Genomic DNA, 27,484 nt, shown 5'->3' with positions numbered 1-27,484 from the left:
TTTGGTCAAGTAAAAAGACTGAATATATAATATTGACCTTTTATACTATCATATGATAAAACCAGAATCCTGTTGAATTTCATATTATCTTAGGTTTTGGGGCTGTGATGAACAATTGAAAGTGGATTAAGTGAGAAGTACTAAGTTAGGACATCTTGACAGGTGATACTGATACAGCATAAGTGATCGTGAAAATTACTTTCCAAAAGAAGGCATCAATATAACAAAAATAAGATATAAATTACTCTACTTCTACCTTGATAAGCTTGACATAATGGCATTCATTATCACTTCGACCTTGTAAAACATAAAAAATAAAGCAGTGATTACTTTTGCAGACGAGAAAAACTAAATGAAAACTAATTACTCTGTGAGGGTGAGCGCAGCAAGAAGCCTTTAGCTATAAGGCTCTCGGCTGCTTCTCTCACAGCATCTTGTATTGGTGTGAATACAAGGCCCAAATCTATTAGTCTCCTTGCTGCATCTTTACATGGAACCAGACCAGGTTGTGTTTCTTCTGGGAACCTGCATGTAGTTCTTGCTCAGAGAATTTGGTAGCTTTACACAAATAAAACTTAAATATGAATTCTATCTTGTTTAATTAGAAAATCCATGGTTTTATATAAATCTGTTAGGAACCTTAGCTGTACTATATAGAAGAAAAAAAATTATTCACTAGGTTTACAGTAATGACCCAGTAAATCAGTATACATCAAAAGATCTAAGCTGCTGCAGAGGAAGTGTTCTCTGTTTCTGTTAAAAAATATGAAATTTAAGGAAGATAATTCACTTTTACATAGAACTTGAATATTTTAGGACAAATTTTGTTGTTTATTTAAATAATTTGAAGAGAAATTGAAATTTTAGAATTTTATGAAAATAATTTAATTACTTGAAATTAAAGAATTTCAAATTCCATTTATTTTCAAATTCTGTCTCTTCTATTCATAGTTTCATCTCAACTTTTGGTTGAGACATCATTAACTTAAATAAGGCCGATATTGATGGGAGGGTTGCTTCTTCTTCTTTTTTTGATATCAACTAGTGTTCTTTTTTATATAATTAGGAGTATTTTTTAATTTACATTATTAGATTTTTGTTTAGACTATTGTTATTTCTTATTCTATATTAATCAAGGTTTTGTTGGTCAATGTGAGGTTAAATTTTGACATATGTGAACTAGATCTTTCCAATTGATGTTTATTGTGGTTATTTTTTGTCAATAGTTGCAACAATTTTTTTTTATCATTGACACCAATGTTATTTTATGTCAATAATTTGTTAGAATTGTTTTTAATTTAAGTGAAAAAACTTTCAGCCAATATTAATTAGGATTTTTCAATCAATATCAACTAAGAATATGGTCAAACTAACTCTAATTTATGTCATCTTATATAGCTGTAGTTGACATCAATGGAAAACAATCTAGATTAACATCAATCAAGAAGAAACTTTGTCAATGAGTTAAGAAAATCTTGAGAAACTTTTACTGAAAAATAGCATCAATCAAACTCAACTTAAAAGATAATTCCATATTAACATTTTTGAATTACTAAAAAATATTTTATATACACAATTTTGCAGTTTTGCTCTCCATTTCCCCACTTTTCTTCCTTACATAGGATAAAAACGTCTTTATGTAATATCTCCTTTATTTCTTTCTATCCTTATGGCCTTGTCCAAACAAACTGAGAGAATTAGTCATACTACCAGGCTCCTCAGTATTACTCCACCACGTAAAACTTAAACTGAGGCAAGCTAATACACCAAAATTCATTTCTTTTCTAGTGAACTTTACTATATCTCTTTTACCTGAATTCTACTTAATGCGAGGAATGGAAAATGCAGGAAGAAAAATACAAAACTTCACAAATGACAAGCAGTTTATCACAGAGCGGTGGAGGGGGAGAAGGGACGCTATAACTAAAACACGGGTTGCATTTTTCAAATTCAAACTCACCATAATGAAATACATCTCAACTTCTTATTATTTTTCTTCAAGACATACCTGTGTTTCTCAAAAACGATGTAAAGTAATTTTAAGGGCACAAGAGGATGGATTGAATCGTCTGAACCCCACCCAACCCCAAGTTCCCCAATGTATTCAGAAACCTACTCTGTGGGGGGTTGAATCAAAAGTCTCCTAGACAATAAGTGCGTATCAACAATGTAAAAAACAAAGAGATAAGGTCAATTACAATATTATTATAACACTCACAAGCCATCTTCCTACCATATCTCTATAGAAAAACTATTTTAGTATGTTCATAAAATCCACCCATCTACATTTTTTCACAAACTACGATATGCATTGTTTTCTCACATCGTCTCTTCCAATTTTTGGAGTTCTACTTATATCTTTGCTGGAAAAATTTGTCTAATATCAATTAGTTTTAAGAAGAAACTTGAAATAATATAAGAACTTATAACTCATCTCCATAAATGGCCTATTATCAGATCTTAAATCAGTTATTACAAAGCTTACACTCTTTCCGTATGCAGCAATCTTGATCTATAATTGGATAACAGTGTACAGAAACTTCTGCATTCTCGGTGCTTTCTAATTAAAGTTTCTCTTAAATTCAAATAAGAACCACCCCTGGATTTTTTAATTAAACTTTCTCTTAAATTAAATTAAGAAAAGGAGCAAACAATCAAACCTGTGGATAGGGAATTCAGGGTACAATTCAGAGACACAGGCAGCAAAACAAGAAAACTGGTAGATACCGTTGGTGCAGAGATATCTACCAGCAGCAGAGGGAGTTTCGTAGAGCAACACATGAGCTTTAGCCACGTCCTTCACATGCACCGCACCCAACCAGTGATACTCCTGCGTCTCCCTCGACCCCGTCATCAGCCTTTGCAGCACGCCGGAGCTCGCGTTCAGCTCCGGCTGCAGCAGCGGCCCCAGACACGTCGCCGGCAGAACCGCCACCACCTCAACACCGCCCTCGAACTTCCACGCCGCCCTCTCTGCCTCAGTCTTCGCCACCGGGTACCACTTCCCTCTCCCCCTGCAGAACTCCACGTCCGTCCACGACTCCTCGTCCACCACCCTTCCCGCCGGCCACCCCGGGTTCGGCACCATCGCGGAGATCGAGGACGTGAGCACCACGCGCCGCACGCCCACGCACCTCGCGGCTTCCAGCACGTTCAGCGTGCCCTGCACCGCGGGCTCTAGAAGCTCCTTTTGAGGGTCCGCGGGGTCCTCCAGCGTGCAGGGGGACGCCACGTGGAAGACGCCGGAGCATCCGGCGACGGCGCGGAAGATGGAGGCAGCGTCGAGGAGGTCGGCAGGGAAGACGGTGATGCGGGAGGCGGCGTTGGGATGGAGGGTGAAGAGATGAGAGGCGTCGGAGCCGGGGAAGACGGCGGCGTGGATGGTGTAGGTATGGTTTTGGTTCTCCAAGAGGGTTCGAACCAGCCACGAACCGATGAAACCGTTGGCGCCGGTCACGCACACAACCTCATCGCCAGGGTTTTCGTTGGCCATGGGAATGTAAATGGTTTTCTATTGATCGAATTGATCCCTACATAGCCATTTTTTTTGCGATGAATAAAATTATGATATGACGCTGCACTGTAATTACACGATGAAACGAAAGTGACGGTAAACTAATTTCACAGTTGTTGTTTTTGTATCAACTTCAATTTTTACTTCATCTGTAAAAAGAACAGAAAAATACTTGCATAAATGCTAAAAGTTGTTTTGTCTGATACATAAAAATACAAGTATATTTGAATGTTACCTTTCTTATTACAACAATTTCCTCTTGTATTCTACTTTTCCTTCCTCTCCTATTACCTTCCACATTCACCGCCGTGTCCCGCTGCCGGAAGCGATTTCCGGCAGCCACCACACCAGTTTTTTTGACGGTACAGGAAAAACCATGAGTCACACTAAGCATGATACCAACTAGAGTATCTTTACATCATCCATAAAAATCATGCAAACAACTCATTTGAATCATTAGTCAAATTTTATATACATAATACCAACATATATACATGCATACAATGGATTTAACCAACATCCACCATTCATAAAGGCTCATCCAAAAGTAACATATGTCAGGTTTTTCGTATATTTTTTAAAACATATATAATTAATGTCTCATTTTATACACCATATAATTTGTGGAAACATGTACAAATGCATATTTTCACATTTATAAAATACACAACTTTATTATGTTTCAATTCTTGCTTGAGTGATCTCTTTCACATACACAAGGTAACATCCATTTTTCTTAAGTGATACTTAACCCTAAACCCTAAACGTTTGAGCAAAATGTAACTAGAAAGCAACATCATCTCAAGGTCCCATTTGATTCAGCCATCATCTTGTTACTTAAATATTCATCGCTCGAGTGTATATTGCTTAAACGTTACAATTAACATCGGAACAACATCATTTCATTGGAATAAATCTAGCATGTTTTAGAAGAATCCTCCACATAATGCATGAGCTTCCAAGACATGTCATGCATTGGCACACATTCTGACATGTGTACACCACCTTACATTGTGCTTAAGCAAGTCATATTACTTAAGCTTCAAATATAACACTTGAGGGATATATTTCCAAATGAGAGGAAACTTAAACATCTCTCTCACGTTTAAACTACAAATTATTGTTTGAGTTATACACCTTGTGACTTAAACAACATAAAAAGTGACTAGTACAATTAATAAATATCAATAATTTCACGTAAGTAACAATTCATCACTCAATAATAACAACTTACTATTCTTCATAAATTCCTTATTATCATTAATAAATTTGCACTTGTTAGACTCATTCATAATATAAAACTTATATTTACAACCATAATTCTATTAATACCAATCCATACTCCCAATCAAATCATTCACACTACATACAATCCACACAAATATTACATTCTAAACTATCATTACATTTCATAGAAATATTATTATCTCCCTTTACTTAAATTAAATTAAAGTAGTGTGTCTTATCAATTTAAGCATATAAATGAAAATAATCATCACTTGTATGATTTTATAAAAATTAATTAAATTTAAACTTACTTTTTAATACCTTAAAACATATTCAAAATCTAAATAAGGCAACCAAGTTGGTGAACCTTAGATATTGGCACCAGCTATAGCAAAGAAGTGCAACTAAATGATTCGAAGTCAAATTCATTAGCTTATTTGTCAGCTACAAGTTTAGCTTTCTTTTCATACATAGTTTATTCTGGACCTTTATTATTATATATTTCAAATATTAACTATTAAGTGTACTTTTTGTTTGCACACTTACATTCAATCCGCATCTATACCGAACCACAAAATTACGCTAACCATTTAATACTCTATTTAATAGCATTTATTAGAAATATCACCCTATTTATTGCATTTATTAGAAAATGCCACTCTATATAACTTTTATACATTACAATAGTATTTTTTTATAATAAATATATATAATGTTGTGACTTTTCTTGAATAAGTGTCACTATAGATAAAACTAACTTATTAATTTTTAAGAATATATTATTAATCTCACTTAAATATATACATTTTATATAAAAATCATATTAATATTAATATATTTTAATGCTATATATAAAATATTAATATTTATAAACATTTGTTAAGTTTGATTAAATTTTTAAACTTGTCTTATTAACAAAATTTTGGCATTTTCCTCTTTGTAAAACTTTTCCACACCCTAGAAAGCTACTGCCAAAGAGCCCACTCAATGTGAGTGTTCGGTTTGTCCTTGTTTCTCCTCAGCTCTTATTCTCTCTCTCTCTCTCCACGCTCTCATCTTCGACTCCGATGGCGAGCCTGTGGCGTGCGGCGACCGGCATGTCCGAGAATCCCACCGACTACGACGGCGTCGAGTTCTGGTCCAACCCCGAGCGAACCGGCTGGCTCACCAAGCAGGGCGAGTACATCAAGACTTGGCGCCGCCGTTGGTTCGTCCTTAAGCAGGGAAAACTCTTCTGGTTCAAGGAATCCGCCGTCACACGAGCCTCTCGGCCACGCGGCGTCGTCCCCGTCGCCACGTGTCTCACCGTTAAAGGCGCCGAAGACATCCTCAACAAGCCAAACGCGTTCGAGCTTTCAACGCGCTCCGACACCATGTACTTCCTAGCCGATTCCGAGAAGGAGAAAGAAGACTGGATCAACTCCATCGGTCGCTCCATCGTCCAGCACTCCAGATCCGTCACCGATTCCGAGATCGTCGATTATGATAACAACTCTGCCAAGCGCTGACCGCGTCCTTTGCAATCCGCTTGCCTCTTTCGGTGAATTCTCCTTTTTCCTTTCTTCACTGCGTTTGTGTATATTATAATGGTTATTATTATTACATCAATAGCCGATCGTGCTCGTTCTCACGAGGAAACTCTGTTTATGTACCTGAATTGCTATAAATTGTAATGTTTTTGGGTTTTGTGGATTGGACCAATCTTTTTTTTCAATGTTGCTTCTCAATTTCAGCAATAGTTATCTGAAACAGAGTCGAAGATTTTCGTGGATGCAGTTAAGTTTGAGAGATTTTGAGCTAAACAGTTTTTCTTGTAATTGGAAACGCTTGTTTGTAGAATATAGCTTAGCCTCGGTTAGAAACTAACTTCGCTCCTTGACATAAAATTCAGTTTAGTCTCATTATCAGCTAATATCTTTGTTCTCTGGAAATTGAGATCGTTTATATACCAGTGAAAAGGTGAACAGCATGATTTGAGTTTCAATTGTATTCAATTATTCATGAGCAATTCCCTTTGCAGTGCACTCAGCGAAAGTGTGAACTCACACAAAAGTGCAATCAAAATGAGAAGATCCTCTGCATACATAACCATAGCCTCCAGTGCCTACTAAAATGGATAAAGAAAATATATAGGATGCTTCATGGATAAATATCAAGTGTAGTATCGGATTTTTTTTGGTTAAGAACTAATGATAGGTTGAACCATTCTTTTAGATATACATTTAAGCCATTCTCATTTCTAGGACAATACGTTATTATAGAGAGGATGGGACAGTAACATGTGAAGGTAAAAAGAGAGATGTATGTGAGACTTATCCCTAAAATGTGAGCTGACTGTTGTCAAGCTCCCTTTGCTATGCAGACAACATTCCCTATTGTTGGCCTACGAAGCCTTTGAATCTTTGCGACTTTTTACTTTGCTGTCGTCACTTAAGCTCTTAACTCCTATTCTGTTCTGGTTGCTGTTAAAACTAATATGCATTATGGTTGTTTGAATACCAAATTTTTGCTTATTGTTATGCTCCCTTGTCAAGAAGACTTGGATGTGATTCTGATGTCATATAGTTATCTCTAGTGGAAAATACAGATTCTTTCATGAATATTATTTATTTTGCACTAAACTATTTTATTAATAGCTGACTTTTTTAATATAAGTGTTCTGCACTTGGACCAAAAGATTAATTGCTGTAAGGGTGGTCCTGTTGGGAACTCATTATACTTACCTCCTGAAATCCCTAACTGGATGAAGTGAAATGCTACTGATTCAGATGTTAAGTTAAAACTAACAGATCACATCCTGTCTTCAATTTCTTTTACCACTTCACTCATTGTGGGCCTGACTCCTGACTATTTGAAATTCCATTGCAAGGTCCACAAACTTCTCAAAACACTCCAGTGTTCCTGAACATATATGGCTGGATCAATAGTTTCGTGAAGACCATACAAGTCTTTTATCTTTTATATTGTATTCCTGATCACTTTCACAATGTATTTCCCTCATTCTATTGGCTGTTTTTGCAGTAAATAGGTCCAGCACTAGAAATAGGTCCAGCACTGGCACTCCGAAACTACAGACATCACACTTTTCAGTGAACCGCTGACTAGTATAATAATCTGGATCCAAGTTGCGCTACATTGACGAATTGAATACATTCTCATCAGTCATCACTAAAGTTCAATTAGATTTACTCCAATGCAAAAGATTTTGAAAACTAGATTTTGCCCCAGACAGACTATGTGTTTTCCTTGTCTTGGTAGATGTTGCACTGGAAGAGCTTAGATGCTTACATAAATTCATGAAAAAATCTCAATTCAGAACAAAATTAGATGAAAAATATTTTAGAACTCTGCGAAAGCATTCAATCAATCATATTCTACCTCCACGCATTTGAAAATTTCCAATTAGTAATTTTGTTGCTTCTTTTATAGTAAAAAGTCGTAGAAGATGTATACAAACCATTGTTCCTTTAATTTTATTGGCATCATGATCTTTTATCATCACCCATGGTAGACTTGGAGAGATGGTAATCAGAAACTTTAACGTTATAGTTCTCATCTAGTAAATTGTTTGATTGATGTCCCTGTATATAGGGGGATCAGCGTGTTCATGAAGATATGCCAAACCCCTGGTAGCAGCACCAAGGGCTACTTTCAGCCTTCTGCTCCTACTCAACCCAATTCCACATTTCCCTGTGTACATTAGTTATTGGTACAGTAAATACCGTGTTATGAATTTGACATATGTTATTAAGCAACAATTTACAGATTTGAATATCACATTTTATAAGAAATGAAACACTGAAACTAGGATTTAAAAAGTTAATTTATCCTTCAGAAGCAGATATAATTTAGTGCTTTATAAATGTCTATCAAACTGGATATATACACACACATGTTAGAGCATCCTTCTAAGTTCCATTGGGAACAAACTCGTCAACCAGCATTTGTTCTTCTCGTTCAAAGCAGAATCCCACAAGGTTAACCAGATTTTTGTGGTGGACCCTTGAAAGTAGTTCAATTTCAGCTTTGAATTCTTGCGCTCCCTGCTTTGATTTTTTGAGTTCGCTTTATGGCTACCACTTGTCCAGTGGGAATAGTTTCCCGGTAAACCTGTGAACATTTACTTATTAGTGTATTTTTAGAAGTATATAGTTAAATATCTGTCAATAAATGTTACATTTATAACACGTTCTTATAAAATTTGTTGCTAATGAATGACTAGTATGTATCTGTTAATGGTAGCTTTAAGCTCCAAATCCATACAAATAGCTTCATTAAATAATTGAAATAAAAAATCACAAAAATAGTTTTTCCTCTAATCCACTACACATCTCTAGGCCTTTGGTTCCACTGAAAGTTACATAATCGAATTCGATTTTCGAATATATCGAGAGAAATTTTTCTTCCTTCATTGCTATAGCTCGAATGATTGGATGAATCAGGAAATTTTATTTAGTGTGAAGATATCTATTTTTGTTTCCATATTTTTTGAAAAGTTGATAAATTTTGTGGACAAGTAAAATATATTTTTTCTCTTCCATCATGTTGATATGTATAAAAAAAATAAATAAAGAATAATTAAAGATAATATATTGTTTTATGTAAATAAAAATTAAAAAATGTAACCATCATCTTTAATGAGTATAAAAGTATGCATTTTAAGTATATTTAATTTTGAAAGAACTACGAGTGAAGCAACTAACAGACACAGACAGTCAAATTATTAGAAAAAAGAAGTTAGTAACAGAGTAATGAAGGGCAAAAGAAAAACATGAGATGAGAGTTGAGTAACTGAGACAATTTTTTTAGAGATCCCATTAAACAGGGGAAGCAAAGAAGCGTTGAACACAGTAAAATAAAAGGATTGCGAGAAGATGGTAGAATCAGAATCGACGATAGACAAGGTGGTGGAGGAGGTAGAAAAGGTGAAGAAGGAATGGGACGAGACCTACAGGAAAACGCAGGAAAACATAGGGGCAATCGCAGAGTACGGAAAATCAGAAAGAGAGAAAGAGGAGAAAAATTCGCTCGCTAGGTTGAACGGGATCGCTCAGGATGGCTTGTCCTCCTCTCTTCCTTCCTCTTCACCCTCGATCTTCTCGCCCCTCAGTTGCCCACCCAACCGGAGGTCCAATCTGCACGCGCATTGCTTCAATCGTGGAAAACCCTAACTCAAAAGGACCAACCACTCTCTCCCTATAATGGAAATTAAATTCATGTTTGTTTGTATTTTGGTTATTGAATTGATTGAATAGCGCATTGATCTGAAGTAGTGGTGGATTGTGAGTTTAGTGTTTTGCAATTTCTGTTGATAGTTTTTTTTTTCTTTTAAATTGAACAGTTTGCGGTTGAATCTGAGGAATGCCAATTTGCAAGCGAAGGCTAACTTGAAGAAAGCTGCTCAGGAGGAGGCAATATACTTACTTTTCCTATTTAATTTTTCTGATGTTATTTGGAACATATTCTAATATAATCAATGACCACCCTGCTGAATTTATACTACTGTTGTAGAATATTATGGACCTATTTGTATAGACTTCTGTACAAATACACTGAAAAAGGAAAATGAGAAGAAAAAATTAAATGAGTTTTTCTGTAAGTTAAAAAGTTAGTTTTAGCTTATGAATAAACCAATTTATAAAATTTCTCATATTAACTTCTACGCAAGTTAAGTCTAACTAATATAAAACGTGTTTACAAATATATTCAAACAGGTCCTGTCTTGACCACAAACATGTTGTATTGTGATCATGGACTTGTGTGCATTGTGTTTTTTTACATTGTACTGTGTGACTTATATTATTTATTTATGGTGCAGAGAGAACTACTTCTAGGTGGTGGAGAAGAGTCCACAGCTCGCAGGCGCAATTTACAGTATGTCCTTGGTGTCTCATTTGGCTGGGATTAAATTATGCTTTACATGTTTTTATTATTTATTTTTTAGTGCCATGATGAAGTACTTTTGTCCTCTAAATTGTGTGACCTTCCAGGACAAAAGCTGGAATGACATCTGCTGCAGAGAGCATAACGGAAAGCCTTTGTCGTACACGTCAGTTGATGGTTCAGGTTAGTTCTTAGATACCTTTTGGTTTAATTGTTCTCTCTAGTCCTTCGTAAAATTTGACCCTTTTTATTATGCTTTTAGTGTTATCCTTTTAGTGTATGTGAAATTTATCTAAGGACTAATAGATATGTTTAAAATAATTATAAGCTGGCCTAAATAAATCAGTTGGATTGGAAGAAAGAAGCTTGCAGGCAACGAGCTTCAAATTAGCTGGAAGCCATTATGTTTGTAGCTCCAGGATGCTCCATGTCATAATTTTAAAGCCTTTTTTTTTTCTTTTGAAATGAATCTTCATGTCCACCCCACACAACAATATTCAAGGCCCTCAAATTATCTAGATTCGAAAGCTTTGGAAGAAATTGATGGGATTATTTCTTCCTGTGAATTTTTCAGATTCTCTTTCTACCACTACTAGTGAATGTACTGCAGTGAAAATAAATATTGTTAATAAATTGAAAGATTTTTGTATGATTTGGCATAGATTGTGTTTGAGGATATTTTACAGGCTTCCGGTAAAGATAAAATTAGTAACTTCATACTTGTATATTAATCTGTAAACAGTTCCTAGGGCCATTGTTAAGTGCATGGTAGAGAACAGTGTGTTAGGCTAACCTATCTGGTTCATTATTTTTTTATATTAGGAGCCAATTTTTTAATCAGTTATGACCACTGATTGATAAGTCCATCTGATTTTTATCCTACCAAATAAAATGACATTTTTTACAGGTTTGAAATTTGAATTACCTATAGCTCCTTACGTGCAGTATAGATTATATTCTGAATTATAGTTTTCTATTCTTGGAATCTGACTTTGTGCAATTTTAGCTTCTGCTGGTTCTCTTACCTTCCCTGTGATGTATTTATTATGTAAAGATCCTTCTTTGTTCTCTGTTTGTACTGGAGTTCTTGTTAAACCTAATGTTCAAAGATATTGGTTTTGATGAAGTGAGATGCTGAAATTGTTTTCACTAATATGATTATGGGAGAGTGAAATAATAACGTTGTTTTGGATATTTGTTTTGCAAAATTGATTTGATGTATAGATGAATCAACTGGAGTGTTAAAAAGGGCTGAAAGTGAATATAAAGGGCATCGCTCTTTGTTGATGAGAACACGAAATCTCCTCTCCATAATGCAACGTCAAGATGTCATGGACAGGTATTGAAAAAAAGTTTATTTTAGTACACTCCGTTTGCTGTTCCTGAATGCCAATGCTAACAATTAACTATTTGAATAGGGTGATACTTGGTATTGGTTTTCTGTTGTTCTCCCTTGCTGTTCTTTATGTTGTTTCCAAGCGGATTGGACTACTTACGTTGCAGAGAAAGATTACTGAGGCCATAAAAGCTGGTGTGGTGGGACACGCAGACCTAAGACCCCAAGCTGTTGCAGATGTGAATCTGCATCAAGTCAGAGTCGATCGTGTTCCTAATATAGAGGCTCCTTTAGGACAAAGAATACATGATGAACTATGATTCATGTTGTCAGTGTTTATTTATTTACATTAAGAGAGATCTCATTCCTATACACTCACAACGTTGCTCAAAGATGACAAAAGTAAAAGTATTTGCAATCTCGAGAGTTCGAAAATCATTTAGTACCCTTGGTTTAGAAGAATTGGGTGATCTGTTATAATGAATTAAAAAAATTCTCTCAAGTTATTTGTCCCCCCACAGATCCTTCATAATTGTTGACGAGCTGTCTCTGCCTGCTTTTTCATGCACCTATGCTTGTCTCCTACACATGAACTATATTCTAGATCTGAAACTGACATCAAATTTTATAAAGCATCATATTATAACATTGCTGCCACAATAATTTCGAGATATTTATAAAAATAAATAAAACTCAGTTTACATGCAATGAATCCCTTATCATAAACTCCAAAGTCGTGATTACAACATAAACAAGTGTTATTAAAAATAAAACAAAATGTGAGGTTTACATTCTCGTGCACTTAAACTTGTGTGATGTTTTAACTTGTCCATCTCTCCAAATCTTGTGGTAATTTGAGGTAAATATCAAGCAACTGCTACAGGCTTGGGTATTGTATTGGTGAAACTGTCAATAAAACTATAGTTACTTGAATTATCCTCACTTAACATAAAAAATATTTCTATTTAACTTTGATTAAAAATATATACTATTTGACGGCAAGAAAAAACACCAGGTGTAGATTCTATTACTTGTACAAATTTGGTAGATTAAACAAATTAATAAGAGACAAATTATCACGCAATATAAATATTTGAATGTTTGCTTAATATATAAAGTGTAATTCAATTACAATAAATTGTGATATAACTCAAAAGATGTACGATAATTTACACTAAAGTTTATTATGAACTTTAAGCCTCATGCTGACCGCTTGTGTGTAGAATAACATATTATGGGTGGTCCGATAGCGGGTGACACGATAGTCTCACTAAACACTCGTTAGGATATGTTTTAAATGCCTCTGATACCATATTACGAAGTAGACTTTAAACCTAACTCAACCCCATAAAACTTGAGGTTTGCACTCACTTATATACAATGAAATATTTTCATCATCTCTAGTCGATCTGGATAAATAATGTTGTAAGAAATAAAATCCTGAGAATTGTGTTCAACAGTTAAAAAGGATAAATTTCTAAAATGAATCTTAAAGCTTGCATAGATGAATATGAATGAGTTGATTAGTTGAATCCACTGGGAGGGTGAGATTAATAATATGTTTGAAAGAATTTGGGAGGTGGAAAGATTGGATGTTAGGTGGAACCAGGTCAGGAGACGACACATTTGGTCGGGAAGACCGTGAAATTTACGGGACAACACAAAAATCAATAAGGCAAATGTGCATCCCATGGCCCACAACCATAGAATTGGGCCCGCAACACCCAAGGAGGCCCATTGGGCCAACGAAAACAAAAGGCATACGCTGCGGATATTAATAATTTTGTGACGCTCCACCACACCACAGTTTTCATTCCCCCTTTCCTCTCCGAACCCTCGATCAGTCAGAGAAACACACGCGCACACGCTCTCTCTCTCACGCGCTCCTATATCTGCTCCTCCACCGTCGCTCTCTCCAACCACCCCAACACCATCGTCATCACCATGGTCAGTTTTTCTCTTTATCCTTTCTCCGTTTCGGTTGCCGATTTGTTCTCACGCATCAACAACTGAATCCGCGAATTTCGATTTTTATTTTTTCTGTGCCGTTGAATTTTCTGAGCTGGATTCCTATTTGATCTGATTGTGTAACTTAAACGGTGTCTCTTTTTTTGTGTTTTTTTGTTAAAAAAATATAAAATCGTGTCGTGTTCAGATCTGATTTCGGTGTTTCTATTGAGTTTTTTTTTTCCAAATTGATAGTTTATTGTCTTAATTTTAATGCGGATTGCAATTTAAACAGCTTATGATGTGTGATGTGTTTGATCTGCGGGTAAATCGGTTTTGGGATCTGACGCGTGGGTTCGATTTTTTTTTTTTACTTTATGGGATGATGAGCTTGAGGATTTAACTTCTTCTACGCGGTGAGAAATTTTCAATTAAAGCACATATTCTTTTTTTAACATATATTCTTATTCTTTTTTTTACAATATTCTTACGCTTTTATTAGATTTAGTATGTCAGGGTTCTTTTATTGGATTTATTAATGAATGAATATGAATTACTTTTGTATTGAAGATGACGCGACAAACATAACACGGCTTTTACAGATGTCTATTCCTTTGGCACTAATTGTTGTTTGTTTCTAGCTCCTTGGTTTGGACGATACTGTGTTTGTAGAAGTGTTATTTACTTTGTTTTTTCGCGACATTTCTATCGCATTTCATTGTTCTCAATCTTTGAATTTACTCTCTTATGTTGTAACTATTTTGATTTTTATTTTGGATAAGTTTCAACTTTGTTAATTTAGCACTCCTTTGTTTCATTTTTTCTTGGAGTAACAATTTAAATCGGAAAAAAAAAATAATAACATATTTTTTGCAACTTGGGGTTGATGGCCCGCAATTCAATAGGCAAACGCAGCATCTGGTATGGCAGTCCATGATGACTGCAAGTTAAGGTTTTTGGAGCTGAAGGCGAAGAGGACACACCGTTTCATAGTTTATAAGATTGAGGAGCAGCAGAAGCAAGTCATTGTGGAGAAGCTTGGTGAGCCAAACCAAGGCTATGAAGATTTTGCTAGTAGCCTTCCTGCTGACGAGTGCCGCTATGCTGTTTATGATTTTGAGTATATGACTGAAGGGAATGTCCCTAAAAGCAGAATTTTTTTCATTGCGTGGTAATGTTTGCTTTTGAATATACAGATAGTTTTCCGTGATGTGATTCTATCTGCATTGATTTTGTTGCTTTCCGTTCGTAGGTCTCCTGATACAGCAAGGGTCAGGAGCAAGATGATTTATGCAAGCTCCAAAGACAGATTCAGAAGAGAGCTGGATGGTATTCAAATAGAGTTGCAAGCAACTGATCCTTCTGAGATGGATCTTGATGTGTTCAAAAGCCGTGCCAACTAAATGATTATATAAATAGTACGCTTTCTGGTGGGAGCACCCCTTAAGCCTTAGTTACTCATATGGAAATATTCTAGTTTGTGGGATGGTCAACTTGGGTAGTTATGGTCCCAAACTCTCAATTTTCCAAGTTGTGGAATAAATTCTACTGCACCTTTTGACAACCTTTGCTTGTTCCAGTGTATTTTATTATGCTTTGTGATTTATACAACCTTTGCGTTTGAGTGGTATTTTAGTGGTCTTTTATCCAATACTAGTTGAATTTGTAATTGTTTTGTGTGATCAGACAAAAAATGGGGTTCTTCACTTATTGACTTTTGTCATCTACTAATGCTCTTGTGACTTCTTTTGGACGATATATGCTTTCTTTTGTATGGGCAGACAAAGGCTTCTTCTTCATGCTATATATCCTTTTCTTGTTCTGTGGTTTTGTGGAATAAGATTTTATTCAATTGGTATTGGTTGGGTATTGTTACTTGAAACCATAGAAATGAGGTGGAAGTGAAAGAAAATATTATGTTATTTAGGATAGGAATTTTCTAGGGGCTGATTCTCCCTTTTTTTTGAAGGGGTTTGAAACAGAGAGAGGAAAAGAAATTGAATATTTCTGCGCAGACAAGTAAAGAAGTAAATAATTGTGGGAAAAGTGTACATCTATGATTATGGTGCATATTATTATATGTACAAAGTAGTAGGAATGTTTTATTCTTTGGTTTCAATAAGTTTGTTCATTAAATTGTTACTTGAAACCATAGAAATGGTTGGGTATTGTTACTTGAAACCATAGAAATGAGGTGGAAGTGAAAGAAAATATTATGTTATTTAGGATAGGAATTTTCTAGGGGCTGATTCTCCCTTTTTTTTGAAGGGGTTTGAAACAGAGAGAGGAAAAGAAATTGAATATTTCTGCGCAGACAAGTAAAGAAGTAAATAATTGTGGGAAAAGTGTACATCTATGATTATGGTGCATATTATTATATGTACAAAGTAGTAGGAATGTTTTATTCTTTGGTTTCAATAAGTTTGTTCATTAAATTGTTACTTGAAACCATAGAAATGGTTGGGTATTGTTACTTGAAACCATAGAAATGAGGTGGAAGTGAAAGAAAATATTATGTTATTTAGGATAGGAATTTTCTAGGGGCTGATTCTCCCTTTTTTTTGAAGGGGTTTGAAACAGAGAGAGGAAAAGAAATTGAATATTTCTGCGCAGACAAGTAAAGAAGTAAATAATTGTGGGAAAAGTGTACATCTATGATTATGGTGCATATTATTATATGTACAAAGTAGTAGGAATGTTTTATTCTTTGGTTTCAATAAGTTTGTTCATTAAATTGTTTTTTATATTAAACAGTAAGCTACATGATTTTAAAGATAAAAATTGTAATATAAATTCATTCTCAAATATTTATAAATATAAATCAAATCGAAAAACAATGGGACATGTTAATATATAAATCAAATCGAAAAACAATGGGACATGTTAATATATAAATCATTATTAATTAACTTTAAACATAAAATATTATATTTAAATATAACAAGTAGTCTAAATTGATTTCATTCTTAAATTTCAATCCAAAATATACATTAAACGATTTTCTTGAGAAAATGATAAATTTAAAAAATTCATAAAATAATTATAATAATAATAGTAATATTGCAGAATAGAAAGGTATTTATAACAAATTTGTCATTTCTCATTTATTCACATTTTATCATATCATCCAAGTAAATTATAAAAGCACAAATAAGGAGTAAATAAAAATACTTGGAATTTTATTATATAAAAAGTGTAATGACACACTTTTCTTCCTTCAATATAATTAGATAATAGTTAAGCATAATTCAGTAATTTAATTCATGGTATTGAGTATTTGAACTTGTCATGGCAAATAACCCAAACTCATGAATATCAAACTTAAGCTGATTTTGTTATGGAATATTTGTTTAACTGGGCTTTTTATAAGGAATATTTGTTTATTATGAGTTTTTAGCAAATCAATTGGACCTTAAATAAAATGGAAGAGCAACAAAAAAAACCTTTTGATCTCATTGAGATAAAAAAGTTTTTTCATTGTTTATGCTTTGTTTGGATTGATATGATGATTTATGGGAAAGAGAAAGAAGGGAATAGGAGAATATGTAAGAATATATGAGGTTATTTAGATTGAAAGAGGATAGAGTATATTTATGAAGATGATTTATTAAAATTTGTGAGTGATGTGATAGTTATGAGATAATTTAGAAATTATTTTAAAGGTGTAAAATATAAGTTTATAAATTTATTTTTATTATTAAAAAGTATTTTAATAATAGATTATGATATATTTTTGTGGGTGTAGGTTTGAGTTAATTATTTTTTTAATATATAATATTCATGATTATTCTTATATTGTATTAAAAAAACTATGTTAAATTTAAATAAATTTATTAAATATATTAAAATTTATGAAATTAAAATTTATTATATTATATATATTTGTTATATTATATAAATATATATATATATATATTTTTCATATTATAATTTTATTTTATTATTTATAATTATATATTATTATTAATAATATAATTAAATATTTTTTAAATTATTAATTTATCTAATATTTAGTTTTATATATTATATATATAACTATATTAATAATGATAATAGTAATAAAATAACTAATACTATTAATATTTTAAAGATAAAAATATTAATGTACAATACTTATATTTTACGTCAACATTCCTCCTAATCTTTGCGTGGTGAGATGATAGAAAAATTCATGTAATCTTTTTTCCTATCTATCTACTCCTCAAATGTGGTGACTATCCCATCCTAAATCCAAACACAACATTACTGAATAACAAATAATATGTGTGACTTCATTCATGTTGTGTGGTGTTTTTATTTCAAACAAAACATGAACTATAACTCTATTTTTTTAGCAAATTGGTTAGATTACAAGTAAAAAAGAAAAAAAAACTTTTACAAAAGTTAATTTCTCAAATGATTAATTCAATTATTTTTATTGTTTGCAGCAATGAGACAATAATCAATTGCTATAGATATCACGATAAAATTGTGAATTTCATAATATTTGTTTAGTTGGGGAGAATTAATTGTATTAGGACATAGTTGCAAAATATACTATTATTGTAAAATCTAGAGTATACATTTTCTGAAAAAGCATCTTAACGTTTTAATATAATTTAAACGAATGCTTCTTGTTATTATATATGGGTTGAATTTAGACTATACAATTTATATGATACAAGATTCTTCATTTAAAGTTTATAATATGAAAACATAAGATCAAAGTTCCTATTTTTGAAAAACATCCATTGATAAAGTTTTAATTTATTCAATTTTTGTGTCAATTGGTAAGCGTTTTGCTAAAAACTAATTAAACATTTGAAAATTACATTTAATAAGGTTTTTAACCATGTATTGTTTATAACTTTCTAAATAATTAATTTACTTTCTAAATATGTCATAGGTTAATTTTGTCTCATCACAATTATTTATTCGTATTTTGAGTGTTTTTATCTCTAAAACAGTATTTAAACTTAACAACTTAGTTTATTCAAGTAGATATAATAATAATAATATTTTGTTAGTGTAATTATTATATTTAATTTGTTACAATGTATTTAAATTAGAAATTGACGTCATTGTTTTTTGGATTTTTTTTCCTATTCTCAATGTTAATTCATCGTAAATTCATGTCTATTAAAACTGGAAATAAAATATTGGACTTCCATTAAAAATTGCATCTCAAACAAATTATTTTATTTAATGAAAAAAAAAAATTTGATTAAAAAAATAACCTCTGCACTACTACTGATGCATATATTGTTTATTTTGTTTTTTAAAAGAATTAAATAAACACATTTCTGCGAAACGTGAAAATTGCAGAAATTTTTTGGAATCTGTATTTTTTGAACAAAACACGAGATTGTGTATTTTAGGGAGCAAAAAAGCGCGTTTGAAGAGAACGAATAAGAAGCGTAGTAAGCATGATGTTCTTCTTCTGCTTGTATCTTTCAGTCTGAGGATAGCGAATTCACGGTTGGTAACTCTCTGCTCAATTTTCACTCAATTTTCGATCCTATTATATTCTCTTGTTTCATGTTTTACCAATGCTTATTTCGAGGGTTTCACAGATTCGGAACCTTTTATGTTTCTTCAAATAAATAAATAAAATGCATAGGTTAATAATTGAGGAAGATATTACAGTTGAACACAAAAAAAATGTTAGGTTTAGAGTTTACGACTTAAATTCGTATTAAGATTAGGTTGAAATGAAAAGCCCTATCACTAATTGTAGTTAATTTATGTTTTTTTATTTTAATTTTTTGGTTGATTAAGAGGTGCAATCACTTTGTATAGGAGGCCTATGTTAGATGGAAGAGACCTCTCTCTGCTGTGAACAATTGGCGGATGGGGAATGCATTGAGGTTCAGAAAGACGAAGATGGCGCGCTGATTGTATTGGATTGTCAGAATGGTTTTCCTGAGGAGAGAAAGGAATTTGTTGCACCTGCTGTTGGAATGGAGTTTGAGTCATACGATGATGCTTACAATTATTATATTTGCTATGCCAAGGAGGTGGGGTTTCGTGTACGGGTGAAGAATTCGTGGTTCAAGCGGAATAGCAGAGAGAAGTATGGTGCAGTGCTTTGCTGTAGCAGCCAGGGTTTCAAGAGAATAAAGGATGTTAATCATTTGAGGAAGGAGACCAGAACTGGTTGTCCTGCAATGATAAGGATGAGATTAGTGGAGTCACAGAGATGGCGGGTGCTTGAAGTTATGCTTGAACATAACCACATGTTGGGTGCTAAACACAGATTGGTTAAGAAGATGGGAACTGGGATGAAGAGGAAGTCGTTGCCTAGTTCTGATGCTGAGGGGCAGACGATTAAGTTGTACCATGCACTTGTGATTGATGCGGGAGGTGATGGAATTTCAAACTCCAGTGCGAGAGAGGAGAGAAGTTTCTGTGAGTTTTCTAATAAGTTGAACCTTAGAAAAGGTGACACACAGGCCATTTATAATTTCCTCTGCCGAATGCAATTGACTAATCCAAACTTCTTTTACTTGATGGATTTCAATGACGAAGGGCACTTGAGGAATGCATTTTGGGTTGATGCTAGGTCCAGGGCTGCATGTGGTTATTTTGGCGATGTAATTTATTTTGACAACACTTATTTGTCAAACAAATTTGAAATCCAGCTGGTGACTTTTGTTGGAATAAATCACCATGGTCATTCGGTGTTATTAGGATGTGGCCTGCTTGCTAGTGAAACTACAGAATCTTATGTATGGTTGTTTAGGACATGGGTTAAATGTATGTCAGGATGTTCTCCCCAAACTATTATTACCGATAGATGCAAGGCTTTGCAGAGAGCAATTGTGGAGGTTTTTCCTAGATGTCGTCATTGTTTTGGCTTGTCATTAATTATGAAAAAATTACCAGAAAAATTGGGAGGTTTGCACAACTATGATGCACTCAGGAAAGCACTGATTAAAGCAGTTTATGAAACATTGAAAGTGATTGAGTTTGAAGCAGCATGGGGATTTATGATTCAACACTTTGGAGTTAGTGATCATGAGTGGCTTCGTTCTCTGTATGAAGATCGAGTTCATTGGGCTCCGGTATTTTTGAAGGACACATTTTTTGCTGGAATGTCTGCAGCTCGGCCTGGTGAGAACATGACTCCTTTTTTTGATAGATACGTGCACAAACAGACTCCTCTGAAGGAGTTTCTTGATAAGTATGAGTTAGCTCTTCACAAGAAGCACAAGGAAGAGTCTTTTGCAGATATTGAATCAAGGAGCTCAAGCCCCTTGCTGAAAACTAGATGTTCCTTTGAATTGCAGCTCTCCAGATTGTACACTAGAGAAATGTTCATGAAATTCCAGTTAGAAGTGGAAGAAGTATATTCTTGTTTTGGTACAACGCAGTTACATGTGGATGGTCCCATCATAATTTTCTTGGTCAAGGAGCGTGTTTTGATTGAGGGAAACAGACGGGAGATTCGTGACTTTGAAGTTTTGTACAGTAGGACAGTAGGTGAAGTTCGTTGCATCTGTAGTTGCTTTAATTTTTATGGATATCTTTGTCGACACGCACTGTGTGTGCTCAATTTTAATGGGGTTGAAGAGATACCTCACAGATACATTCTTTCGCGATGGAAGAAAGATTACAAGCGTCTTTATGTTCCTGATCACAGCTCTGGTACTGCTGATGATACTGACCGCATTCAATGGTCTAATCAGTTATTTAGAAGTGCCTTACAAGTTGTGGAGGAGGGGATACTTTCTCTAGATCATTACAATGTAGCGTTACAATCTTTAGAAGACTCACTCAGTAAGGTTCATGATGTAGAGCAGAGACATGGGTAACTGGCTTTAATGTACTCTAAATTATTATGTTACTTTGTATAACTGCTTAGCGCTGTTTAACTGTGATATTTTTACAATGTTCATAACTTGTATAGCTAAAGATGTTTTTGTTAAACCATGAGTCATTTCTCTCATATTATTTATTTACATGGTAGTGGTACTGCTTCGGAGTTGAACAATTGACATACTGTTTCCCATGTCCTTTTTCTTCCATTTTGTTGTTAGTTAAATGTGTTCAACACATTAATTAGAACTTGATGAAGTTAGGAAGTTACAAAATAGGTTTCTGACTTTGAAGCTTTCACACACAAAAGATCTTTGAAGATGTTGTCTAGGTTGGTTAGATTGTATACCTTATCTGTGATTAACTTTTTGTCAGATATTACTGTTTGAATAATAGATGAGTATAAGAGGAAAAAAATGATAAAGAATTTAATAAGATAGAAATAACAAACAAAATCGAAATAGAAAAAAATGCTTCTTTTTGGTTCAATTGGAATAAGAACAAGAAATGTAGCTTTTCAACTTTAGATGTGTAGAAAATAAAGTAGAAAGAGAAAAAAAAATTATATAAATTGTTTTTATACTAATCAAGATGCTAATTAAATCCAGAATAACTTTTATAACATTACCTATTTTAACAAATTAATGTATTATTTTTATTTCGTTATAAAAAACATATATTATTTAGAAGAATAAAAGGATTCTAAAGTCGATCTCCTTTCCCTTTTTCTTTTCATATAATCAGTAAAATTAATATTTTTTCTCTTATTTTCTTCCATTATATTTTCAATGATTCAAACAGAGGGCAATAAAATAGTATTTAAACTATTTATAAGAAGCGTAAACTATTTATGCATATTTTATTTTGTGTTGCCATGCAAGTGCATTTTTAACAAAAGGACAAAAAAGATTGAACGTAACTTTATTTATGAAGATTAAAAAAAAAAGGATAGCGTATTTGGATGGATGAAAAAGGGTATTTAACTTTTATAAGGTATTTGCGTAATCATACATTATTTAAAACGTATTAAGGTATCACTAGGTTAAAAGTTAAAATACCAAAATATTATATTTAAATTTTCTGTTGCATTTTTTATACTTTTTTTTTACTTGCTCCACGTTTTCAAAATAAATTTATATTATATATTATTTGTTTAATATATTTTAAAATATCAAAATCAGTGTATTTTAAATTTATAAATAGCAAAAAGAATCAACATAAAATCTAGATTAAAAAATCAATGATGTCATATATTAGTAAGTTGTAATGAATATTTCACATAAAAAATATTTATTTTTGCATAAAAATGAGAAAAAGAAAATAGAAAACAGAAGGAAGAACTCAATGGGCAGTGCAGAAGAGAGAGCAGAGAAACAGCATTTCGTTCACTGCCACTCTCTTCTTTCTTCTCAGTTACTGTAAGTTTCTATCACTTTCATCGCAACCTAACTTTTAAGATTCTCTTTCTTCGCTGCAACCAACTTTTTTTTTTCACCTTTCTCTCAATCTTTATCTGATTTCCGTCGCTATTGCTTTTATTTTATCCAATTTTGTTGATTCGTGTGCTCAAACAGCATTATCGCAAACCTAATCGGAATCCCATTTGTTCAATTACTTGATTATGCGTAAAATCCGAATTCCACAAGCCGTAAATTGTCTGTGTCTATTGCCAACAGTCTTTCTTCTAGCACTGATGAAATTAATAAATATGTAGACAATCAATTCCTGTGAGGGATTTGGTTTTTCATAATTATGCTCGCCCCGTATTCATACCTTTTTGTGCATTCCAATTTCATGTGTGAATGCGATCATCAAGTGTTCGTTTAACAGTATTTTTTTAACTTGTTTGGACTAACCCGGCTAATTTTTCATTTCCAGTTTTGTTGATAAAACTGAGACTCATAATGTTGTGAATATGTTTGGATTAAATGTAATTACTTGAAAGATGAGCTTATGTGCATGGCAAGGCTAATCTCATACTTGACAGGTGAACTCTCTGGCTATGACTGACGATACCATGTGTTCTCCAAGCGACAAGGACTTGTCGCTGAGTCCTAATCTTGATATCACGGTAAAGTTTCCTTTATGTCTTCATGCTGTGTCTTGTGTCGTGCTTTATGTGAAATCTAAAACTTTTAAGAGCAAGGGTGTTTGGCTCAATTGGTGACTTTTTTTTTGTTTCTAACTATTATGCTGCGGTAGGTCTAGTAGAACCTTAGGCTCTTTATCATTCTTGTAGTGATACTTTTGTTTCTGCTTGTTAAATGCGTTCAAAGTGGTTTTCCCTGCTTTGAGAAAATGGTGCAATCTCTTTGGACTGATGATTTTTTGGTTATGAATTTCTTGTGAGTTAAATGAGGGAAGAAGTGTATCGATTGTCTCATTGGTGAAGCTTAAATACTTCTTAATTTGTGAAGTACTGGTGTTGTATTCATGTCTTAATTTGTGCCTGGATACTTACCTAGTGAGGACTATCCTCTTTCCCTTTGTAGTCTTATGACCAATATGCCTGGGATATAGTGTCAAACTTCTTGCCTTTGCTACTTACGCTATAAAATACAATACCTTTTTTAATTAAACAAAAGTCTCGTTATAAATATTGTACATGTATGTCAATAAGAAATTATTAATATCTCATTACAAATATCATTCTTATATGTAAATGCACCTTTTTATAAACTATATCAATGTATCTAGGCTGTATCACATCTTCAATTTTTAAGAATTCTTCATAGCCCTATACCTGTTTCACAATAAATTATTGGTGGTCCTCTTCGAATAAAAGATAATGATGGAGAGATTTTCGTTATCCTATTAGTGGATTATAAATCATTAAAATTAAGACATATATATCTAATGCATTTTTTAATATTACTTAAGGCATTTTTGAATATTACTTAAGATCTGGGCTATGAACTTGTGTGGAAGAATTAGCTGAGTTATTGCTTCAAATATATAATTACAATGTACAGTGAGAGGGGTAGATAAATAAAGGATAATGATTTTGTCTGAACAAATAAAAGAAACCTCATACCAGATAGCAATATAAAAATTTCAAGTTAGGTGACTAAAAAGATCATTTGGTGGTCAAAGATACTTTAACTTCCCTGTACAATTTTAATGCATGCTTAGATCTTGTTTTGAATTTGAAATATTTTTTCACAATTTCCAGATAGATGATAGTTTTCCAAACAGTGAGCAACTTCTTGACATAGTGGACGAGGGCAACGAGCTTGACAATGAATGTGGACAATTGTTTGATATTGATGGAAGTGAACGTGAAAATGGGAGGGATGAAACCACAGTAGTTGATAGTCATAGTGGAGAATCTCAAGGAAAAGACTGCCCCCCACCAGTTGTGGGAATGGAGTTTGATACTTACGATGATGCATACAACTATTACAATACTTATGCCAAGGAAATTGGATTTGCTACTCGAGTTAAATCTTCATGGACGAAACGTAACAGCAAAGAGAAGCGTGGTGCGGTTCTGTGCTGCAACTGTGAGGGTTTCAAAACAACCAAAGAAGCAAATAGTCACCGGAAAGAAACAAGAACGGGCTGTCTAGCAATGATTAGATTGAGATTAGTGGAATCTAACAGGTGGAGAGTCGATGAAGTCAAGCTTGAGCATAACCATTCATTTGATCCTGAAAGAGCACAAAACTCTAAATCACATAAGAGGATGGACAGTAGGGCCAAAAGAAAAGTTGAGCCAACTCTAGATGTTGAAGTAAGAACAATCAAGTTATATCGAATGCCTGTTGTAGATGCATCAGGTTATGGAAGCTCAAATTCCACTGAAGGTGGAACTAGCAACCACATTAATTGTTCCAAGCGTTTGAAACTTAAAAGGGGTGATCTGGAGCTTATTTCAAATTACTTCTGCCGCATTCAATTGACTAATCCTAACTTTTTCTATGTGATGGATCTGAATGATGATGGACAGCTGAGGAATGTATTTTGGATTGAATCTAGATCTAGGGCTGCCTATAGTTATTTTGGTGATGTGGTTGCATTTGACTCAACGTGTTTGTCAAACAACTATGAGATTCCTCTTGTTGCATTTGTTGGTGTTAATCACCATGGAAAATCTGTTTTGCTAGGATGTGGTCTACTTGCAGATGAGACATTTGAAACATATATTTGGTTGTTTAGGGCATGGCTTACATGTATGACTGGTCGCCCTCCTCAAACTATGATCACAAACAAGTGTAAGGCCTTGCAAAGTGCAATTGCAGAAGTTTTCCCGAGAGCTCACCATAGAATTTGTCTATCGCAAGTCATGCAGAGCATTCTTGGGTGTTTTGTGCAGTTTCAGGAGTACGAGGCATTTCAAATTGCGCTTACTAAAGTCATATATGACTCTAAAACAGTAGATGAGTTTGAAAGGGCTTGGGATGATCTAACCCAGCATTTTGGAATAAGAAATCACGAAAAGATCCTAACCTTGCATGAGGAACGAGAGCATTGGGCTCCAGTGTACTCCAAAGACACATTTTTTGCTGGAATATCTGATTATGAAAAGGGTGAGTCTGTGGTTCCCTTTTTTAAGGGTCATGTGCATCAACAAACTTCTTTGAAAGAATTTTTTGAGATTTATGAATTAGTTCAGCAAAAAAAACATAAAACCGAAGTTCTTGATGATTTTGAGTCATGCGACTTGAGCTCATTACTGAAGACAAGATGCTACTACGAGTTGCAAATCTCTAAATTGTACACAAATGTTGTATTTAGGAAGTTCCAAGATGAGGTGGTGATGATGCCCTCTTGTTTCAGCATCACGCAGACTCAAACTAGTGGTTCCGTAGTGACCTACATGGTAAAAGAGCGCGAAGGGGAAGACCCTGCAACAGATGCTAGGCATTTTGAAGTCATATATGATAAAGGTGGAACAGAAGTACGCTGCATTTGTAGTTGCTTTAACTTCAAGGGCTACCTGTGCAGACATGCCTTGTATATCCTTAATTACAATGGTGTGGAGGAAATTCCATGTCAATACATTTTGTCAAGATGGAGGAAAGATTTTAAGCGTTTGTATGTACCTCATCTCAGTGCTGATAATGTTGATATTAGCAACCCAGTTCAGTGTTTTGATCATTTGTACAAACGTGCCATGCAAGTTGTTGAAGAAGGGATGATATCCCAAGATCATTATATGGTTTCTTGGCAAGCATTTAAAGAGTCTCTGAATAAGGTTCGCCTTGTAGCAGACAAGATTGAATAAACAAATCAAAGAATAATGCTAATAATATGTTGTGCATAATTTATTATTCATTTCTTCCTTTGCCAGGTTCTGCTTTGGCTGCGTTCTTTAGAAAGCACAGAATGTATTATTTTGCCTGCCAAGCAGACGCCTGTTTGTTTCAATTTTTTCTCATGCAAAGGGAAGAATTTCATACCATGGTGTTCTTTATTTGTTCATTCGGTCAAACGCCAATGAACGTTCACAAAAACCTACAAACAACACAGCCATAAATTTGATACCTGTAAACTTCCAATATTTTCAGATATAGTAATTGAATTGCTACATTTTGTTTTCTTGTAAAAACTCTAACTAGGTCATATCGTCATTGGAAGTTTATAATGATTCTCTTAAAGAGGATGGATTCAGCGACAATAAAGATTTTAAAAATATATATAGACTTAGTCTTTTTAATGGGAGTTTTAATTATTTTACAGTAATTTGATCCATCTGACAACTCACATAATTTTCTTTTTTTTCATAGAAATTAAATACATAAAAAAGTTGTACAGCAACATATCTTCATTCTCTTATA

General features: G+C 33.7%; 6 protein-coding genes across 8 annotated transcripts; 5 read left to right on the top strand and 1 right to left on the bottom strand.

Moving 5' to 3' along the window:
• Positions 1-183: 183 nt before the first annotated feature.
• Positions 184-3,976, bottom strand: LOC137832074 (NAD(P)-binding Rossmann-fold superfamily protein). Its single transcript, XM_068640056.2, has 3 exons — positions 3,750-3,976; positions 2,661-3,663; positions 184-525 (listed from the first exon to the last, which is right to left on the bottom strand). The coding sequence occupies exons 2-3, from the start codon at positions 3,491-3,493 to the stop codon at positions 360-362; spliced, it is 999 nt and encodes a 332-aa protein (XP_068496157.1). The 5' UTR covers positions 3,494-3,663; positions 3,750-3,976; the 3' UTR covers positions 184-359.
• A 1,709-nt stretch (positions 3,977-5,685) lies between these two features.
• LOC137832078 (pleckstrin homology domain-containing protein 1) lies at positions 5,686-12,462 on the top strand. 3 transcript variants are annotated; one of them, XR_016521708.1, is made up of 6 exons: positions 5,705-6,281; positions 10,083-10,152; positions 10,560-10,615; positions 10,732-10,807; positions 11,849-11,963; positions 12,043-12,462. XR_016521708.1 is itself a non-coding variant. In XM_068640059.2 (2 exons), the coding sequence occupies exon 1, from the start codon at positions 5,809-5,811 to the stop codon at positions 6,247-6,249; it is 441 nt and encodes a 146-aa protein (XP_068496160.1). In that variant the 5' UTR covers positions 5,686-5,808; the 3' UTR covers positions 6,250-6,281; positions 7,611-7,909. The 3 variants fall into 3 exon arrangements, 2 of the variants coding, with proteins under 2 accessions (XP_068496160.1, XP_068496161.1); XM_068640059.2 differs by lacking the exons at positions 10,083-10,152; positions 10,560-10,615; positions 10,732-10,807; positions 11,849-11,963; positions 12,043-12,462 and adding an exon at positions 7,611-7,909 and having other exon boundaries at positions 5,686-6,281; XM_068640060.2 differs by lacking the exons at positions 10,083-10,152; positions 10,560-10,615; positions 10,732-10,807; positions 11,849-11,963; positions 12,043-12,462 and adding an exon at positions 7,763-7,909.
• LOC137832079 (uncharacterized) lies at positions 9,616-12,280 on the top strand. Its single transcript, XM_090303940.1, has 7 exons — positions 9,616-9,776; positions 10,083-10,152; positions 10,560-10,615; positions 10,732-10,807; positions 11,287-11,317; positions 11,849-11,963; positions 12,043-12,280. Exons 1-7 carry the CDS (start codon positions 9,616-9,618, stop codon positions 12,278-12,280), a joined length of 747 nt encoding a protein of 248 aa, XP_090160066.1.
• Positions 12,456-15,617, top strand: LOC137832073 (actin-depolymerizing factor 3). Its single transcript, XM_068640055.2, has 3 exons — positions 12,456-13,907; positions 14,813-15,078; positions 15,160-15,617. Exons 1-3 carry the CDS (start codon positions 13,905-13,907, stop codon positions 15,308-15,310), a joined length of 420 nt encoding a protein of 139 aa, XP_068496156.1. The 5' UTR covers positions 12,456-13,904; the 3' UTR covers positions 15,311-15,617.
• A 3,554-nt stretch (positions 15,618-19,171) lies between these two features.
• On the top strand, positions 19,172-21,883 carry LOC137832072 (protein FAR1-RELATED SEQUENCE 6-like). The gene is made up of 2 exons (XM_090303746.1): positions 19,172-19,364; positions 19,686-21,883. The coding sequence occupies exon 2, from the start codon at positions 19,700-19,702 to the stop codon at positions 21,698-21,700; it is 2,001 nt and encodes a 666-aa protein (XP_090159872.1). The 5' UTR covers positions 19,172-19,364; positions 19,686-19,699; the 3' UTR covers positions 21,701-21,883.
• Positions 21,884-23,024: 1,141 nt separating this feature from the next.
• On the top strand, positions 23,025-27,105 carry LOC150027354 (protein FAR1-RELATED SEQUENCE 8-like). Its single transcript, XM_090303745.1, has 3 exons — positions 23,025-23,122; positions 23,692-23,775; positions 24,877-27,105. Exons 2-3 carry the CDS (start codon positions 23,707-23,709, stop codon positions 26,929-26,931), a joined length of 2,124 nt encoding a protein of 707 aa, XP_090159871.1. The 5' UTR covers positions 23,025-23,122; positions 23,692-23,706; the 3' UTR covers positions 26,932-27,105.
• Positions 27,106-27,484: the final 379 nt, after the last annotated feature.

This window comes from Phaseolus vulgaris, chromosome 6 (assembly GCF_051622355.1).
Source record: "Phaseolus vulgaris cultivar YP4 chromosome 6, ASM5162235v1, whole genome shotgun sequence".
Taxonomy (NCBI): domain Eukaryota; kingdom Viridiplantae; phylum Streptophyta; class Magnoliopsida; order Fabales; family Fabaceae; genus Phaseolus; species Phaseolus vulgaris.
This window is presented reverse-complemented; position numbering and strand designations above follow the sequence as displayed.